We start from the raw sequence: 19257 nt of genomic DNA, 5'->3' as shown, positions 1-19257 counted from the left end.
CCTCCTGCTTTCACTAGTGGGACCAAGAACTGATTTTGACCCAGATCCCCTTAAGTGGCCCCTTCAAGGATTGAACTCACAACCCTGGGTTTAGCAGGCCAAGCTAACCCTCCCCCCGCAAGCTTGAAGGGACTAGGATTATTACCTTACAAAGGACATAGATATGAGGGGATATGAAAAAAGTCTGTAAAACACTGACTGGTAGACAGTAGACTGAGAATGTGTTCTCCCTCTTTCATAACACAAGATCAAGACGGCATTCAATTACACCGAAACATGGCAAATTCAAAACAGATAAAAAAGAATGTCATATTCACTTGATGCCTAATTAAACTGAGGAACTTGTTGCCACAAAAGGAAGTTGAGATCAGGTGCTAAGCAAGAATCAGGAAGGGTTTGGACATATACATGGATAGTGTCACTATCCAGTTACAATAGTTACAGCTAAATGAATATTTTGGAAAGCCGATACAGCCACGTGTTTCAGGACACAAGCCAATCTGTAACTGTTAGGAATTCGGGTGACACTCTGATGATAGTCAGGTCATCCTCCTGCATGAACCCATTTCTGGGTTTCTTATACTTTGTACTGCAGCACCAGTGGCTCTTACAGTCAGAGAAAGGACACTGGACAAAATGGGCTAAAGGTCTGATCCACAATGCAGTTCCTATATTAGAAAGGAGCCAAGTTTCCCTCATGGAAAAATACATTCTCATGCTGGCATATGACTTTGTACTCAAGAGAATGGTCACTAGGGGCACAAGTGTTGTGGTATTTCGGGCTACAGGCTGGCACCTCTATCACTTCCCTTGTTTCTTTTAGTGAGACATTTTCTTGCAGGCACCCAGCTTTGTCTGAGGCATAAGTTACAGGTGTTAACTGACAAGTGTAAGCAGAGACATGGGTCAGCAGCTCACCTGCCAACGCTTATCATGCCTGAATATCAAAGAAGTTTGCAGATCATGCAAAATTTGGGGGATGGTAAATAATGAAGAGGACAATTCACTGATTCAGGGCAATCTGGACTGATTGGAAAACTTGCTCGAAGCAACCAACACGTGTTATAATATGGCCATGTAAATATCTGCATCTAGGAACAAAGAATGTGGGTAATGCTCACACAGTAGGGGGATATCATGGGAAGTACAATGACCCTGAACTAGATTTGCGGGCACGAAGGGGTAATTAGCTAAACAGGAACTCCCAGTGTGACCATGTGGCCAAAAGAGCCTGAGATGATTACCGGGGAAATCTCAAGGAGAGGTAGAGAAGTTATTTTACCTGTATATTTGGCACTGGTGCAACTGCTGCTGGAATCTTCTGTCCAGTTCTGGTGTCCATGATTAAAGATGGATGTTGATACACTGACGAAAGTTAAGAGAAGAAACACAATAATTAGTAAAAGAGCAGAAAACCTGCCATCTAGTGGTAGACTCAAAGATCTCAATCAGTGTAGTTTAACAAAGATGGTTAGGGGGAGACTTGATAACAGTTTGTAAGTACCTGCACAGGGAACCAATATTTATAAATAGGCTTTTCAGGCTAGCATACAGAGGTGTAACAGAATCCAATGGCTAGAAGCTGAAGTTATAGAAATTCTGTCTGGAAATAAGTTTGAGATTCCAGTAACTCTCCTGTCAGTTCATTTTGATTCAAATGAGCTCACCCATCCTTAGAGGCCACAGGATGACTCCGGTTGAAGTCACGGTATGCTCATAGCTGGTGTAAATCAGGCCATTAATTTAAGTCCCTACATGTGGATTTAGGGTGAGAGCCTGGCTGTTTTCAGAGATTTGCCATTGATCTCAGTGGGATGAGATTCACCCTGAGATTTTTACTTTTGGCTACAATCTGCAAAAATCACGGGTTTGGGTCATGCTACAGTGAGTCCACTTCTGTAAGGGTGCTGAAAGTGTATGAAGGAAACCCCCAGTTACTATGGTGTTCTGAGACCACGCATGAAAGATGGGGATTCCAAAACACGTGGGCCCTGATTTGGCTCTCAGAAAGGCCAGCGTCAGTCTGGAGTGACCCAGTGAAGGTAGAATGTGGGGCCCATTTTTGTTGTGAACCCTCTGGTAACACAGATACATACTGCAGAGGCTTTGGCTGAACTTCCTAATAAGGCAGTGAAGTCACTGAATTGGAAGAATTGAGTGAACCAGAGGAAAAACCACACCGCCCAAAAAAGGAAGCTATTGAGACAGACAGAAGGACACAGTAAGAGACAAGGAACTAATCTTAAAAACAAACATTTGTCTAAACTATCTCCAGTGTATATTTACTTTTAATTTTACCAGGTAAATCCCTTGGTGTTTCTAACAATACTAAACAAACAATTCAAGTCACTGTGCTGGTGAATTCCTGCCCAGATGGTTCTGGACTTGTACCCTGGGACCCTTCCTGAGCCCTCACCACTAACTTTAGTGCAGGAACAGGCAACTCACCAAAATCCTGCTAATCAGAGAGAAGAAATCTCTTTATGGCGACAGGAGGGTGGAGCCCTAAAAATCAAGGTATGACTCTCACATGTCTGACACTCGCCACGCTGGGCAGCGATTTTTATGATTCCCCTGTACAGTCCCTGCAGACTCTCAGATTGGCCAAGACTCCCGGACAATTCCCTTGGCTCCGTGAACAACAGGAGGAGCAGAAAATAGACCCTGGAGAACTTCAGCCTGAGCCTCCCCTGGGAGTGAAGAAACAATTTTTTGATACCAGGGGCTCAGAATTGTCAGGGTAAACTGCCTTGTGGACTGTTGTTTAGCCTAGCAATTGATGATGAGATTTTTTTTCTGTGTATAATGTACAGCCATCTGCACTACCTGTGGGGTAATCCTTGTACTTTTGCGTTTTTCCTCAATAAGCCCTTAACATTGTTTGGCTTTTTTACTGTTATACCCGAAAGTATAACAGTGTTATACTTGTGGGTATTTTCAACCTCAGGACATATTTCAGCGACATAAACATAGACAAATTTCATAACTTCACATAAGACGATAGCACATATAATCCAAGGTGATATTACTGTCTAGCAGATCAAGACTTTTAGAATGACACCTCAGAAGACATACTTTAAACAAAACATATACTAATTAGATGACAGTGGTGAATATTGAGGTGTCAGGGTGTAACAGGTGGTCCTCCCTGGTTCACTTTCTACCACCTCCCTGCACTTGTCCCAAGATCTCCATCCAGGGTTAGGCAGGATGAATGGTGTCTGCTCACCCATCTTGCAGGGCCAGCTCAGTCCAAGGGCTCTCCCCTGCTGGGATAGTCCAAACAGCAAATAAAGGGGATCAATCAAGCCTAGCATTCATATGAGAGATGAATGCTTCCCTCTCAACTTGTCCCTACAGCAGGCCTTCCCTTCCCATGATATTCTATGATTCTATGATTCCCCGAGGGAGGGACCATTGGGCAGTTATAGAAGATTAGGAATGGAAGAGACCTCAGGAGGTATCTAGTCCAACCTCCTGTTCAAAGCAAGACTAACCCCAACAAAATCATCCCAGCCAGGGCTTAGTCAAGCCGGGCCCTAAAAATCTCTAAGGAAGGAAATTCCACCACCTCCCTAGATAACCCATTCCAGTGCTTCACCACCATCCTAGTGAAATAGTTGTTCAGGGGGCTCAGCTCAAGTCCCCTGGAGCTACCAGTAGCAGGTCTGCTCTCTTCCCTGGTCTGCCATAAAAGGAGCTGTCTCTTTTTCCTGATAATTTATTTGCTGAATCTTTGACTTCTTTAACCTCATTTTCAAACATAGTTACAAGTTCAATGACTTTTGGAAATAATGCTGCTGCATTGTAGATGTCTGTGTCTTTGGATTGTAGCCGTTTTGGAACAGCATTTACCATTTCCAGAATCTTTCTTTGGTGCACAATGAGAAAAACAGAACTAACATTTCTCATTAATTTCTCTAATATTGAAGGCTCTTAAACTTCATCGGCCCTTTTACTCAGGAGAATTATTTCTGTGGGTGCCTTCATTATGTCTAAATATTGAATCTGAGAGGAAGGACTGATTCATACGGGTTGTTGATCAATTGTGTAGTCAATTGCTTAACCAAGCTTTCATTTGTTATGAAATATGTTCAAGAAGCCAAATAAACAATGTCAAGTTTACTGCTCTAACCCTATAATAACACAGTACAGGAAAAAACTGTAACCCGATACCAGTCTCTGGGAAGCCGTCTCGTGCAGTGATGTTACATTCAACTTACTCAGGAATTGCACTCCCCAAAGTTACACATTTCAGATTTTTTTTCATTTATATGATATTTGACAAATCACTACAATCCAGCCCAAAATCCAGTTTATCCCCATTCCCTACTGTATGCAGGGCAATGGTCCTGCTGTTGTGGCTTCTGCAGCACCCAAGAGAATTGGCTAGTGAAAGGGTTTGAGTCCCCACTTCCACTCCCTTTACCCAGAGGCCTGCCTGACCTCAAGGACTCCCCTTCCACTCTGCTATGTGGCAGAGTCCTCGTAATGGCGACACGGCAGGGCCCAGGATTCCTGGCAGGCTGAACCCCCAGTCTCATCATGGTCACTTAGGACAGGTGCTAGGATGGCCTCACTCCAGAGTACCCTCTTCACACCAAATGCTTCTGTGGCCCATTGATCATTACATTAAGTTCAAACCAAATATAATTTACTAAACGGTAATTGTTAAAAAAAAATGAAAACATGAGAAATGTTCAAGAAACAAGGAACCTCACTCTATGGGCATGGGGAACACCACAAACAGCCGTCTCTGGGATGTAAGAAATATTCCCAGTTTGTTCCTCACATGGGCCAGGCCTCCAACTCAGGCCGTGGCTGCTCTGCCTGATACCGCAAGTAAGACACCTGTTCTGGTGCTGGTCACACTCCCTCCGGCTCCAGGTTGCAGTAGTCTTCTCCCCAGCATCTGTCCTTGCATCAGGTATACATATACCCAACTGCCTTCTGAGCTGCTTCTCTTCCCCTTATGTTTCTGGCTGCTGCTGCTCTGCCTCCAGCTTGGCTCAAAGCATTGCCAGATTTCTACTGCACTATTAGCCCAAATTTAAAAACTAACCCAATCAATCTTGAAGCAAATGGTTTTGTTTTTTGTTTTTAATCAACACGTTGGCCTATACATCAAGAAAGAAATGGAAGATTTCATTAGATATCTAGTACAGATTTGATTTTATTAAAAAAAAAAAAAAGCTACAAGTCCCAGCAGGAGTTGGTGCACATTAGTAACAAAGCTATGAGATGATAATCAAATTCAAAATCAAAATCCCAGTACTGGTACTTGTATCTCAATTGAGGGTTGGCAGGTGTTTAAAAAAAACAACAACACAGAATTGTGGTATTAAAAATAACCCCAAAGAAGACTATATGTAGTGTAAAAACAACAATCACATAATTATGTTATTTTTTTTCTTATGGCATTCAGTGATGGTAGTCAATGCCCATATTTTGAGTTGAATTAGTTTCTTGCTGTTAATTTCTAAAAGGCAACATTTCATCCTCTGTATCTTCATTGGGAATGGAATACTCCTCCTGCTGCTTATACATCAGCAGTGACCACTGCAATCATTTCTTTCTTTGGTACAAACTGTTCACAACAGATTTTGAGTCATAATAAGAATGTTTTCTAAGAGTTCCTCTTGCATCTTCTTGCACAATTTTGTTTTTATCACGTTCATCTGAGAAAATCATTCAACTGCAGCATTGCTAAAAGGTAGCAACGGTAATGAAAGAGCAAACAAGCCAAGTTCACTAAAGATTTTGTTCTCAGCAGAATCTGTGTGTTTGAGAACTTCAAACTGCTCAACTTGGTTTTCCTGAGCATGAGGCCAGTGAACCATAGGCAAACCTCTCCATTGCTGCTCCAACTGTCCAAAGTCTCCACAAACCAATGGCAAAAATGTGATATCAACCAACCTAGGTCATGCAGAGCTGAGTGCAATAGAAGGACTTAATACTGCAAACGATCCAATCACCTCGACATTTGGTGGCAATCCCTGTTTCATCTGTTTCAAAAACTCCAACATGAACTCTTGACACCTATTTTGACATCTTCTACAATGGGAACTATTAGTGTCTGTTTTGAGAGTTCCAACCGGAAAGCGACTCAATGGTTTTGGTTGTAGTTTAATATAGCAGTCCCGTTCTCAAAAGTACATGGTTTAACAACTCTCACCAACAAGCTCTAGAAGAATGTCCTCAGTTCCTGCAGCAGATTTCCTGTATTATCATTTTCCAGCCGTAACATTTGGTTTATCCTCCAGGCTTCCTGAATTACTGAACCTAGCAAAATTGGGTAAATGTTACTCACAGGATCACTGCACCTGTGAAAAAGAAGTTCAGCATTGTTGTTTCTTTCTTTGTCTTTGGCTATGTAAAAGCACAGTTTTAGTTTGTCAAACTGATCAAGAACCCTGTTCACACAGGGATTAATACAAAGCCACCTTGTGCCAGAAAGCTGGAGTATCTTTTGGTAGTCTGGAAGTCATGGAAAGGCCAATTGACAGGGTGTGTGGAGGTTGGGGACTGATGGGTGATGCTGCAAGAGGTCAGGTGATTGTCAGAGAGAGGGAACTCAGCTATGGAGAGAGCAGAGCTCGGTGATGGAGTGATAAGATATTAGATGTGAGGAATTTCTCAGACTGTGAACTTCCAAAACGAGTTCAGCCAAACTAGGAGAGAGCACCCATGATTAACAAGGAGATAGCTTTTCCCCCTGTAGTCAGGAAGGTTTAAAGTCAGTGGCCCTGAGAGAGCACATTCTGAAAGTGCATTTGACCACTTTCTCACGAAGTTCTTTGGTTTTGACCCCGTAAATGATAGGGTTCAGCATGTTGGGGAGGAGGAAATAGAGGTTGGCCAAGATAATATGAATGTGGGGAGCGATGCCCTGACCAAACCTATGTGTCAGAATGGAATAGAAGAAGGGAGGATAAGACATCAGCATCACACAGATGTGGGCTGTGCAGGTGCTGAGGGCTTTCTGGTGGGCTTCCTTGGAGGAGATTCTGAGTACGGCCCTGATGATCAGACCATAGGACAGGGCAATGAGCGTTAGGTCTAACCCGTTGACTACAAATGCTATCACCAAACCATACATCCTGTTGACTGAGACGTCCCCACATGACATCTTCAGCACAGCCATGTGCTCACAATACGTATGGGGGATAATGCGGTTGGCACAGAATGGCAGCCTGCTCAGGAGCAGGGGCAGGGGCAGAATGAAGAGAACAGCTCTTATCAAACCCACTAGCCCTAGCTTAGCTATTCGTGCATTGGTGAGGATGGTGGCATATTTTAGAGGGTTACATATGGCAACATAGCGATCGAAGGCCATTGTCACAAGGACGGCTGACTGCATCATAGAAACCGCATGAAGGAAGAACATCTGAGTGAGGCAGCCACCCACAGTAATACCTTTCAAACTGAACCAAAATATACACAGTGCCTTCGGCACGACAGAGGTAGATGTGGCAATGTCTGTGAGCGCCAGCATGCAGAGTAGCAGGTACATCGGCTTGTGCAGGGTCTGCTCTTTGCTTACAACAAACAGAAGCATGAAATTTCCCAACAGGCCAATTGCAAAGAACATAGAGAAAGGGATGGAAATCCAGATGTGGGCAGCTTCTAGCCCAGGAATGCCATTTAGGATGAATGTTGAAGGGTCAGAGGGGGTGAGGTTGAAATCTGCCATGAGGTGGTCAATGAGTTGATCAGGGTCAGAAATTATCAAAGTTCCTGTGAAGAGAGAGAAGCACAGCAAGGGGGTTACACACTTTATAACAATTATAACAAATAGTTCTATTTGATAAGAATCAGGGGGTAGCCATGTTAGTCTGTATCCACAAAAACAACAAGGAGTCTGGTGGCACCTTAAAGACTAACAGATATATTTGGGCATAAGCTTTCATGAGTAAAAAGCCCCACTTCTTCAGATGCGTGGAGTGAAAGTTACAGATGCAGGCACATGAAGAGAAGGGAGTTACCTCACAAGTGGAGAACCGGTATTGATGGGGCCAATTCGATCAGGGTGGATGTAGTTCACTCCCAGTAATTGATGAGGAGGTGTCAATTACAGGAGAGGAAAAGCTGCTTCTGTAACGAGCCAGCCACTCCCAGTCCCTTATCAAGCTCGAATTAATGGTGTTAAATTTGCAAATGAATTTTAGTTCTGCAGTTTCTCTTTGAAATCTGCTTCTGAAGTTTTTTTGTTCAAGTATGGCTACTTTTAAATCGGTTATAGAATGTCCAGGTTGTGACACCCTGGCTGCAGTTCTGTGGCTTGCGAGGGCAGGTCCCCACAACGTCCATCCCTGCCACTCAGAGATACCCCTCACTCAGGTGCCAGACCCCACAGCAACAGCTCACAGAAATATCTCCTCAGACAAGGTTAATCTCGGTGTCTGCCTGCACCGGGGAAAAGGGGGAGATGAGCCTGAACTGCCTTTCCGGGGGTGAAGGGAACCCAGCAGCAGCTCAGCCTGTGCAGGGAAGGAGAGAGGGACAGACTTGGTGGGAGGGACAGAGGATGTGGAGACAAAAGGAGCCAGCGTGAGTAACTCCTCCTCGAAGCGACACAAAGTTTTAACATATTGCAGCCCCTTAGAAACCCAGACCCCTCTTCTTGAGGCTGCTTTTCTGTGTTGGCAATTGCTGACATTGCCATGAAGGAAACTCCAGTTTATGTGGCATTCTGAGACCAGGCATGAAAGATGGGGATTCCAAAACACATGGGCCCTATTTGGCTCTCAGAGAGGCCAGCGTCAATCTAGAGTCACCCAGTGATGGTCGAATGAGAGAGCAGAATCTGGCCAGTGTGTGGCCCATTCTTGTTGTGAACCCTTTGGTAACACAGATACGCACTGCAGAGGCTTTGGCTGCACTTCCTAGTAGGTCAGTGAAGTCGCTGAATTGGAGAAAATGAGCGAACCAGAGAAAAATCACACGGCCCAAAAAAGGAAACTACTGAGACAGATAGAGGGACACAGTAAGAGACAATGGATGTTCTTAAAAACAAATATTTGTCTAAACTATTCCCAGTGTATTGGTAGCTTCAATGTTATCAGGTAAATCCTTTAATGTTTCTAACAGTACTAAACAGTTCATGTCACTGTGCTGGTGAATTCCTGCCCAGATGGTTCTTGGATTGTACCCTGGGACCCTTCCTGAGCCCTCAGCACTAACTTTAGTACAGGAACAGGCAACTCACCAAAATCCTGCTCAGCAGAGAGAAGAAATCTCTTTATGGTGACAGGAAGGCGGAGCCCTAAAAATCAAGGTATGACTCTCACATGTCTGACACTCGCCACGCTGGGCAGCGATTTTTATGATTCCCCTGAACAGTCCCTGCAGACTCTCAGATTGGCCAAGCCTCCCGGACAATTCCCTTGGCTCCGTGAGCAACAGGAGGAGCAGAAAATAGACCCTGGAGAACTTCAGCCTGAGCCTCCCCTGGGAGAGAAGAAACAATTTTTTGATACCAGGGGCTCAGAATTGTCAGGGTAAACTGCCTTGCGGACTGTTGTTTAGCCTAGCAATTGATGATGAGATTTTTTTCTGTGTATAATGTACAGCCATCTGCACTACCTGTGGGTTAATCCTTGTACTTTTGCATTTTTCCTCAATAAGCCATTAACATTGTTTGGCCTTTTTACTGTTAAACCCGAAAGTCTGCTTGTGGGTGTTTTCAACCTCAGGACATATTTCAGCGACATAAACATAGACAAATTTCATAACTTCACATATGACGATAGCACATATAATCCAAGGTGATATTACTGTCTAGCAGATCAAGACTTTTAGAATGACACCTCAGAAGACATACTTCAAACAAAACATATACTAATTACATGACAGTGGTGAATATTGAGGTGTCAGGGTGTAACAGGAGATCCTCCCTGGTTCACTTTCCATCACCTCCCTGCACTTGTCCCAAGATCTCCATCCAGTGTTAGGCAGGATGAATGGTGTCTGCTCACCCAAAGCACTTTCTGGTGGCTGCATGTAGCAAGGTCTTTCTTCTCAGGCAGCAACTGCCTCCTCTTGCAAGGCCAGCCCAGTCCAAGGGCTCTCCCCTGCTGGGATAGTCCAAACAGCAAATAAAGGGGATCAATCAAGCCTAGCATTCATATGAGAGATGAATGCTTCCCTCTCAACTTGTCCCTACAGCAGGCCTTCTCTTCCCATGATATTCTATGATTCTATGATTCCCCGAGGGAGGGACCATTGGGCAGTTATAGAAGATTAGGAATGGAAGAGACCTCAGGAGGTCATCTAGTCCAACCTCCTGTTCAAAGCAAAACTAACCCCAACAAAATCATCCCAGCCAGGGCTTAGTCAAGCCGGGCCCTAAAAATCTCTAAGGAAGGAGATTCCACCACCTCCCTAGATAACCCATTCCAGTGCTTCACCACCCTTCTAGTGAAATAGTTGTTCAGGGGGCTCGGCTCAAGTCCCCTGGAGCTGCCAGTAGCAGGTCTGCTCTCTTCCCTGGTCTGCCATAAAAGGAGCTGTCTCTTTTTCCTGATAATTTATTTGCTGAATCTTTGACTTCTTTAACCTCATTTTCAAATGTAGTTACAAGTTCAATGCCTTTTGGAAGTAATGCTGCTGCATTGTATATGCCTGTGTCTTTGGATTGTAGCCGTTTTGGAACAGCATTTACCGTTTCCAGAATCTTTCTTTGGTGCACAATGAGAAAAACAGAACTAACATTTCTCATTAATTTCTCTAATATTGAAGGCTCTTAAACTTCATCGGCCCTTTTACTCAGGAGAATTATTTCTGTGGGTGCCTTCATTATGTCTAAATATTGAATCTGAGAGGAAAGAATGATTCATACGGGTTGTTGATCAATTGTGTAGTCAATTGCTTAACCAAGCTTTCATTTGTTATGAAATATGTTCAAGAGGCCAAATAAACAATGTCAGGTTTACTGCTCTAACCTCATAATAAAATAGTACAGGAAAAAACTTTAACCCGATACCAGTCTCTGAGAAGCCATCTCGTGCAGTGATGTTACATTCAACGTACTCAGAAATTGCACTCCCCAAAGTTACACATTTCAGATTTTTTTTCATTTATATGATATTTCACAAATCACTACAATCCAGCCCAAAATCCAGTTTATCCCCATTCCCTACTGTATGTAGGGCAATGGTCCTGCTGTTGTGGCTTCTGCAGCACCTAGGAGAATTGGCTAGTGAAAGGGTTTGAGTCCCCACTCCCACTCCCTTTACCCAGAGGCCTACCTGACCTCAAGGACTCCCCTTCCACTCTGCTATGTGGCAGAGTCCTCGTAATGGCGACACGGCAGGGCCCAGGATTCCTGGCAGGCTGAACCCCCAGTCTCATCGTGGTCACTTAGGACAGGTGCTAGGGTGGCCTCACTCCAGAGTACCCTCTTCACACCAAATGCTTCTGTGGCCCACTGATCATTACATTAAGTTCAAACCAAATATAATTTACTAAACGGTAATTGTTAAAAAAAAATGAAAACATGAGAAATGTTCAAGAAACAGGGAACCTCACTCTGTGGGCATGGGGAACACCACAAACAGCCGTCTCTGGGATGTAAGAAATATTCCCAGTTTGTTCCTCACATGTCCCATGCCTCCAACTCAGGCCGTGGCTGCTCTGCCTGATACCACAAGTAAGACACCTGTTCTGGTGCTGGTCACACTCCCTCCAGCTCCAGGTTGCAGTAGTCTTCTCCCCAGTATCTGTCCTTGCATCAGGTATACAAACACCCTTCTGCCTTCTGGGCTGCTTCTCTTCTCCTTCTGTTTCTGGCTGCTGCTGCTCTGCCTCCAGCTCAGCTCGAAAAATTGCCAGATTTCTACTGCACTATTAGCCCACATTTAAAAACTAACCCAAAAGTAACTCAATCTATTTCTTGAAGCAAATGGTTTTGTTTTTTGTTTTTAATCAACACGTTGGCCTATACATCAAGAAATGGAAGATTTCATTAGATATCTAGTACAGATTTTATTTTATTTTTTTTAAAAAGCTACAAGCCCCAGCAGGAGTTGGTGCACATTAGTAACAAAGCTAGGAGATGATAATCAAATTCAAAATCCAAATCCCAGTATTGGTACTTGTATCCCAATTGAGGGTTGGCAGGTGTTTAAAAAAAAACAACAACACAGAATTGCAGTATTAAAAATAACCCAAAAGAAGACCAAAACATATGTAGTGTAAAATCAACAATCACATTATAATATTTTTTTTCTAATGTCATTCACTGATGGTAGTCAATGCCCATATTTTGAGTTGAATTAGTTTCTTGCTGTTAATTTCTAAAAGGCAACATTTCATCCTCGCTATCTTCATTGGGAGTAGAATGCTCTTCCTGCTGCTTATATATCAGCAGTGATCACTGCAATCATTTCTTTCTTTGGTGCAAACTGTTCACAACAGATTTTGGGTCATAATAAGAATGTTTTCTAAAAGTTCCTCTTGCGTCTTCTTGCACAATTTTGTTTTTATCAAGTTCATCTGAGAAAATCATTCAACTGCAGCATTGCTAAAAGGTAGCAACAGTAATGAAAGAGCAAACAAGCCAAGTTCACTAAAGATTTTGTTCTCAACAGAATCCATGTGTTCGAGAACTTCAAACTGCTCAACTTGGTTTTCCTGAGCATGAGGCCAGTGAACCATAGGCAAACCTCTCCACTGCTGCTCCAACTGTCCAAAGTCTCCACAAACCAATGGCAAAAATGAGATATCAGCCAATCTAGGTCATGTCAAACTGAGCACAGTAGAAGGACTTAATACTGCAAACGGTCCAATCACCTCGACATTTGGTGGCAATCCATGTTTCATCTGTTTCAAAAACTCCATCATAAAATCTGGACACCTATTTTCACATCTTCGACAATGTGAACTGTTAGGGTCTGTTTTGAGAGTTCCAACTGGAAGCGACTCAATGGTTTTGGTTGTAATTTAATATAGCAGTCCCGTTCTCAAAAGTACATGGTTTCACAACCCTCACCAATAAGCTCTAGAAGAATGTCCTTAATTCCTGCAGCAGATTTCCTGTATTATCATTTTCCAACCATAACATTTGGTTTATCCTCCAAGCTTCCTGAATTACTGAACCTAGGAAAATCAGGTAAATTTTACTCACCTGATCACTGCACCTGTGAAAAAGAAGTTCAGCATTGTTGTTTCTTTCTTTGTCTTTGGCTATGTAAAAGCGCAGCTTTAGTTTGTCAAACTGATCAAGAACTCTGTTCACACAGGGATTAATACAAAGCTACCTTGTGCCAGAAAGCTGCAGTATCTTTTGCTAGTCTGGAAGTCATGGAAAGGACAATTAACAGGTTGTGTGGGGGTTGGGGGCTGATGGGTGATGCTGAAAGAGGTCAGGTGATGGGCAGAGAGAGGGAACTCAGCTATGAAGAGAACAGAGCTCGGTGATGGAGTGATAAAATATTAGGTGTGAGGAATTTCTCAGACTATGAACTTCCAAAATGCTGAGTTCAGCCAAACTAGGAGAGAGCACCCATGATTAACAAGGAGATAGCTTTTCCCCCTGTAGTCAGGAAGGTTTAAAGTCAGTGGCCCCCGAGAAAGCACATTCTGGAAGTGCATTTGACCACTTTCTCACGAAGTTCTTTGGTTTTGACCCCGTAAATGATAGGGTTCAGCATGTTGGGGAGGAGGAAATAGAGGTTGGCCAAGATAATATGAATGTGGGGAGCAATGCCGTGACCAAACCTATGTGTCAGAGTGGAATAGAAGAAGGGAGGATAAGACATCAGCATTACACAGATGTGGGCTGTGCAGGTGTTGAGGGCTTTCTCGTGGGCTTTCTTGGAGGAGATTCTGAGGACGGCCCTGAGGATCAGACCATAGGACAGGGCAATGAGCATCAAGTCTAACCCTAAAACTACAAATGCTGTCACCAAGCCGTACATCCTGTTGACTGAGACGTCCCCACATGACATCTTCACCACAGCCATGTGCTCACAATACGTATGAGGGATAATGCGGTTGGCACAGAATGGCTGCCTGCTCAGGAGCAGGGGCAGAGGCAGAATGAAGAGAACAGCTCTTATCAAACCCAAGAGCCCTAGCTTAGCTATGCGTGTGTTGGTGAGGATGGTGGTGTATCTCAGAGGGTTACATATGGCAACATAGCGATCGAAGGCCATTGTCACGAGGACGGCTGACTGCATAATAGAAACTGCATGAAGGAAGAACATCTGGGTGAGGCAGCCACCCACAGTAATGCCTTTCAAACCGAACCAAAATATACACAGTGCCTTCGGCACGACAGAGGTAGATGTGGCAATGTCTGTGAGCGCCAGCATGCAGAGTAGCAGGTACATCGGCTTGTGCAGGGTCTGCTCTTTGCTTACAACAAACAGAAGCATGAAATTTCCCAACAGGCCAATTGCAAAGAACATAGAGAAAGGGATAGAAATCCAGATGTGGGCAGCTTCTAGCCCAGGAATGCCATTTAGGATGAATGTTGAAAGGTCAGAGGGGGTGAGGTTGAAATCTGCCATGAGGTGGTCGATGAGTTGATCAGGGTCAGAAATTATCAAAGTTCCTGTGAAGAGAGAGAAGCACAGAAAGGGGGTTACACACTTTATAATAATTATAACAAATAGTTCTATTTGATAAGAATCATGGGGTAGCCATGTTAGTCTGTATCCACAAAAACAACAAGGAGTCTGGTGGCACCTTAAAGACTAACAGATTTATTTGGGCATAAGCTTTCATGAGTAAAAAACCCCACTTCTTCAGATGCGTGCAGTGAAAGTTACAGATGCAGGCACATGAAGAGAAGGGAGTTACCTCACAAGTGGAGAACCAGTATTGATGGGGCCAATTCGATCAGGGTGGATGTAGTTCACTCCCAGTAATTGATGAGGAGGTGTCAATTCCAGGAGAGGAAAAGCTGCTTCTGTAACGAGCCAGCCACTCCCAGTCCTTTATCAAGCTCGAATTAATGGTGTTAAATTTGCAAATGAATTTTAGTTCTGCAGTTTCTCTTTGAAGACTGTTTCTGAAGTTTTTTTGTTCAAGTATGGCTACTTTTAAATCTGTTATAGAAGGTCCAGGTTGTGACACCCTGGCTGCAGTACTGTGGCTTGCCAGGGCAGGTCCCCACAACGTCCATCCCTGCCACTCAGAGATACCCCTCACTCAGGTGCCAGACCCCACAGCAACAGCTCACAGAAATATCTCCTCAGATGAGGTTAAACTCAGTGTCTGCCTCCAATGGGGAAAAGGGGGAGATCAGCCTGAACTGCCTTTCCGGGGGTGAAGGGAACCCAGCAGCAGCTCAGCCTGTGCAGGGAAGGAGAGAGGGACAGACCCGGTGGGAGGGACAGAGGACGTGGAGACAAAAGGAGCCAGCGTGAGTAACTCCTCCTCGAAGCGACACAAAGTTTTAACATATTGCAGCCCCTTAGAAACCCAGACCCCTCTTCTTGAGGCTGCTTTTCCGTGTTGGCAATTGCTGACATTGCCATGAAGGAAACTCCAGTTTATGTGGCATTCTGAGACCAGGCATGAAAGATGGGGATTCCAAAACACATGGGCCCTATTTGGCTCTCAGAGAGGCCAGTGTCAATCTGGAGTCACCCAGTGATGGTCGAATGAGAGAGCAGAATCTGGCCAGTGTGTGGCCCATTCTTGTTGTGAACCCTTTGGTAACACAGATACGCACTGCAGAGGCTTTGGCTGCACTTCCTAATAGGTCAGTGAAGTCGCTGAATTGGAGAAAATGACCGAACCTGAGAAAAATCACATGGCCCAAAAAAGGAAACTACTGAGACAGATAGAGGGACACAGTAAGAGACAATGGATGTTCTTAAAAACAAATATTTCTCTAAACTATTCCCAGTATATTGGTAGTTTCAATGTTATCAGGTAAATCCTTTAATGTTTCTAACAGTACTAAACAGTTCACGTCACCGTGCTGGTGAATTCCTGCCCAGATGGTTCGCGACTTGAACCCTGGAACCCTTCCTGAGCCCTCAGTACTAACATTAGTGCAGAAACAGGCAACTCACCGTAATCCCGCTCAGCAGAGGGAAGAAATCTATTTGACGTGCTGGGCAGCGATCTTTATAATTCCCCTGTACATTCCCTGCAGACTCTCAGGTTGGGCAGGACTCCTGGAAAACTCCCTTGGCTCTGTGAGCAGTGGGATGAGCAGTAAATAGACCTTGGAGAACTTCAGCCTGAGAACCTCCCCCGGGAGTGAAGAAATGAGTGGCTGATACCAGGGACTCAGATTGTCAGGGCAAACTGAGACTTGCACACTGTTGTTCAGCCTAGCAATTGACAATGTTTTCTTTTTCCAGTGTTTAATGTACTCCCATCTGCACTGTATGTGGCTACACTGCCACAAGATACCGAACCAAAAAACATTTTCAACAGATCGGCGCACTGTACTGCTGCGTACTGCCCATGCAGTTGTAATATACAGTGCATTAGCCTCTGCAAAGTCAATGCCACTCTGTGAAGGGCAAATTAAGTGATGCTTAATTAATGTGAGCCATAGGGTGTGGAAAAGGCTTTCTTCTCCCAGGATCCTGGCATCAAAGGGATTTGCCAATATCCCTTTGTAAGGTTTCAAATGGTTATATATCTGGAGGCTCAAACTGTTCTGATATTTCATCTCCTGTCTGCATCAGGTAATCCTCAAATTTCAATACTGTGTTGATCTTTCAGAAATTGATGCAGAAAAGTGGTTGTGCTATCCTGTGTCAGAATTAGTACAATGGGACTTCTCCACTCACTGTGGTGTACTATGTTGTTATGCCCTGCTCGGGGGAGAACACAGTGGTAAAGGAATCAAACAACTGCTATATCTGGATTGTGATCAGGTTATTTCTTTATTTTGAGTTTGTTGGATTCTCTGTGCTGAGCACATGTAACTTCCCCTTGTACAGTAAATTTACAAGCTGAATCCCAAGGAAGCAACTCTCTGTGCTTTAAAACTTTTTTTGTAATTGTGCTATAACACCTAGCAAGCAAACAACTCACTCTTTTAAGAACATGATCTGATCCCTGTGTCCTAGAAGGTGGAGGTTCTGTGTGCACGTGTCTAAGACTGCTCAGCCAAATGACTGAGAGGAAATAAAATTCCACATTTCTCAGTTGGTATCAACAGAACTTTTTTTTTCAAGATCTCTCCAGAGATGGGAAGGTGAAAAGAGCTTGAGGGCACCTCACAGGAAGGAATTCCCAAATGCAATTTCCTGGGTTCTCAAGGAGGTTTTTGCTTTTTGGGTGGTGGCAGCAATAACAGTCCAAGGCCAGGGAATCTGTAACTTTGGGGAGTTTTAATGCAAGTCATAGGTGGCAAGTACTTTTAAGGTCTTTTGCGGGCCCCCTCCTTCTGCACTCAAAGTGTCCAAGTGAGGAAACAGCCTTGACAGGGACAAAATGGGTAAACAGAAATGAGCATGTGTGTGAAAGGTTTAAGCTTGGGAGCAGGATGGGGACTGTGAGGGTTCCTTTCCTTGTCCTTGGACAGTATTGCTGCCACCACCAAGTGATTTACACAAAAATTGAGGAAAAGGGTGACTTGCAGTCCCTAGTTCCCCCAAATATTCCCCCAGGCCCCTTCACCCCCTTTCCTGGGGAGGCTTGAGAATAATGTGAGTACCGACCAGACCCTTTGTCTGTAGGACACTGAAAATCATTCAGGTTTTTAAAGAAAAAGAAAAAGAATCACACCTGCAAAATCAGGATGGAAGGTAATTTTACAGGGTAATAAAAAGATTTAAAACACAGAGGATTCCCCTCTAGGCTTAGCTTCAAAGTTACAAAAAAACCAGGAATAAAATTCCCTCTTGGCATAGGGAAAATTTACAAGCTAAAACAAAAGATAATCTAACACATTTCCTTGCCCTTACTTACAATATTTGTAAGCTTAGATGCTCATTTTAGGTATGTTTTCTGGAGACGTTTTTTCCTGCCTGGTCTCTCTCTCCATCCAGAGAGGGAACATCAAAGAGAGCACAACCCCCCACCACCCAAGATTTAAAAATATCTTCTTTCCTTGTTGGTCCTTTTGGTCAGGTGCCAACCAGGTTATTTGAGCTTCTTAACCTCTTATAGGTAAGGATTCAGTACAGTTGCTCAGGAGGGATTTTATGCTACCCTTAGCTGTATATTTATGACAGGGACACTGCTGTATCGATCTGTCTGTACTAAAAAAGGCGTTCAAGGAGTCAGTGAGACTGTCCAGAGGAACACTGCCCAGGTGTGTAAGATAGCTAAGGAACAGAAACAGACTCCCCCCCTATAGTTGCAGGGAAACTTCTTGTGGAATGTCATCCTTCCAGGTCAATTAATGGCTGTTTTGGCCAGTGCCAGGGAGAGTCTGATGAGGGCTTGTGACTTCATGGTGTTAACCTGCTGGTAAGGGTGGGGTTCTGCACCGAGGGGCTTTGATTTAGAGACTAGGAGACCCTATCCAGAAAACACACAGCATTTACTGAGTGATACTTAAGCATGCATACACAATAGTAAAAATGTGCTCTGTATGGTTTACCGAAATCGTAGGTCTTTTCTTGAGATCCAGCCGCATGCCCCTCAGTGACACAATCAGACAAAACACAGCTCACCTAGGTCCCTTCACCTCCAAATGCAGGACCCACAGTTACTTCTCACACTCCCCTGGGACTCTTCCATGTGGCTTCTCTGATGTCTAGACCAGAGGCAACATGGCGGGTGGGAGGGCGGACTCCTGCCAACTCCCCATTTTGTACAGAACGTCTGGCACTGGTCTGAAGTCATGGAGGTCTTAAAGAAAATGAAGTTTCTAGCCCTCATGGCTGTGGAGGAAGCTTCAGAATGTGACCGCAGAGCACTCTCAAAGCTTAAAAAGCAGATGGCGAATAAAAAGATCACCAAATCTATTATTTTTACATAATGTCATGAATTTTGGTGAGCCTGATTCCTGATTTTTGAATCTCTGGGGTTGGCAATACCATGAAAGTGCTGTGAAAGTGTCAGTTTCACTTTGGTTAAAGTCAGTTTCTAGTTTATTAGTTGTAGTGGGGTAACAGTATAAATTCACGGGGCCTTGCCCTAGTAGGATGTTTCCAAAAGTTAGATGATCTACTCCAAGCTTGGTGAACAGCAAACAAAGTGGTAGAAAGCAACCTAGATTTTTCTACAATTGTTTCAATTGTTGTATTAAAGAGTTAGTAATAAAGTCGGAAGATACATTAAAATAGGATCAGAGGGGTAGCCGTGATAGTCTGGATCTGTAAAAGCAGCAAA

The 19257-nt window shown here is 43.9% G+C and overlaps 2 protein-coding genes across 2 annotated transcripts; both read right to left on the bottom strand.

The window, feature by feature from the left end:
* Nucleotides 1–6721: 6721 nt before the first annotated feature.
* Nucleotides 6722–7693, bottom strand: LOC120399347 (putative olfactory receptor 52P1). The gene has a single exon (XM_039527571.1). The coding sequence runs from the start codon at nucleotides 7691–7693 to the stop codon at nucleotides 6722–6724; it is 972 nt and encodes a 323-aa protein (XP_039383505.1).
* A 5863-nt stretch (nucleotides 7694–13556) lies between these two features.
* LOC120399295 (putative olfactory receptor 52P1) lies at nucleotides 13557–14513 on the bottom strand. Its single transcript, XM_039527461.1, has one exon. It carries the CDS (start codon nucleotides 14511–14513, stop codon nucleotides 13557–13559), a length of 957 nt encoding a protein of 318 aa, XP_039383395.1.
* Nucleotides 14514–19257: the final 4744 nt, after the last annotated feature.

The sequence above is a fragment of the Mauremys reevesii genome, linkage group 1 (assembly GCF_016161935.1).
Source record: "Mauremys reevesii isolate NIE-2019 linkage group 1, ASM1616193v1, whole genome shotgun sequence".
Taxonomy (NCBI): domain Eukaryota; kingdom Metazoa; phylum Chordata; order Testudines; family Geoemydidae; genus Mauremys; species Mauremys reevesii.
This window is presented reverse-complemented; position numbering and strand designations above follow the sequence as displayed.

What these genes read in the sequence shown, in the direction of transcription:
- LOC120399347 (XM_039527571.1), bottom strand. Translation starts at nt 7,693, where the DNA reads ATGGCAGATTTCAACCTCACCCCCTCTGACCCTTCAACATTCATCCTA.
- LOC120399295 (XM_039527461.1), bottom strand. Translation starts at nt 14,513, where the DNA reads ATGGCAGATTTCAACCTCACCCCCTCTGACCTTTCAACATTCATCCTA.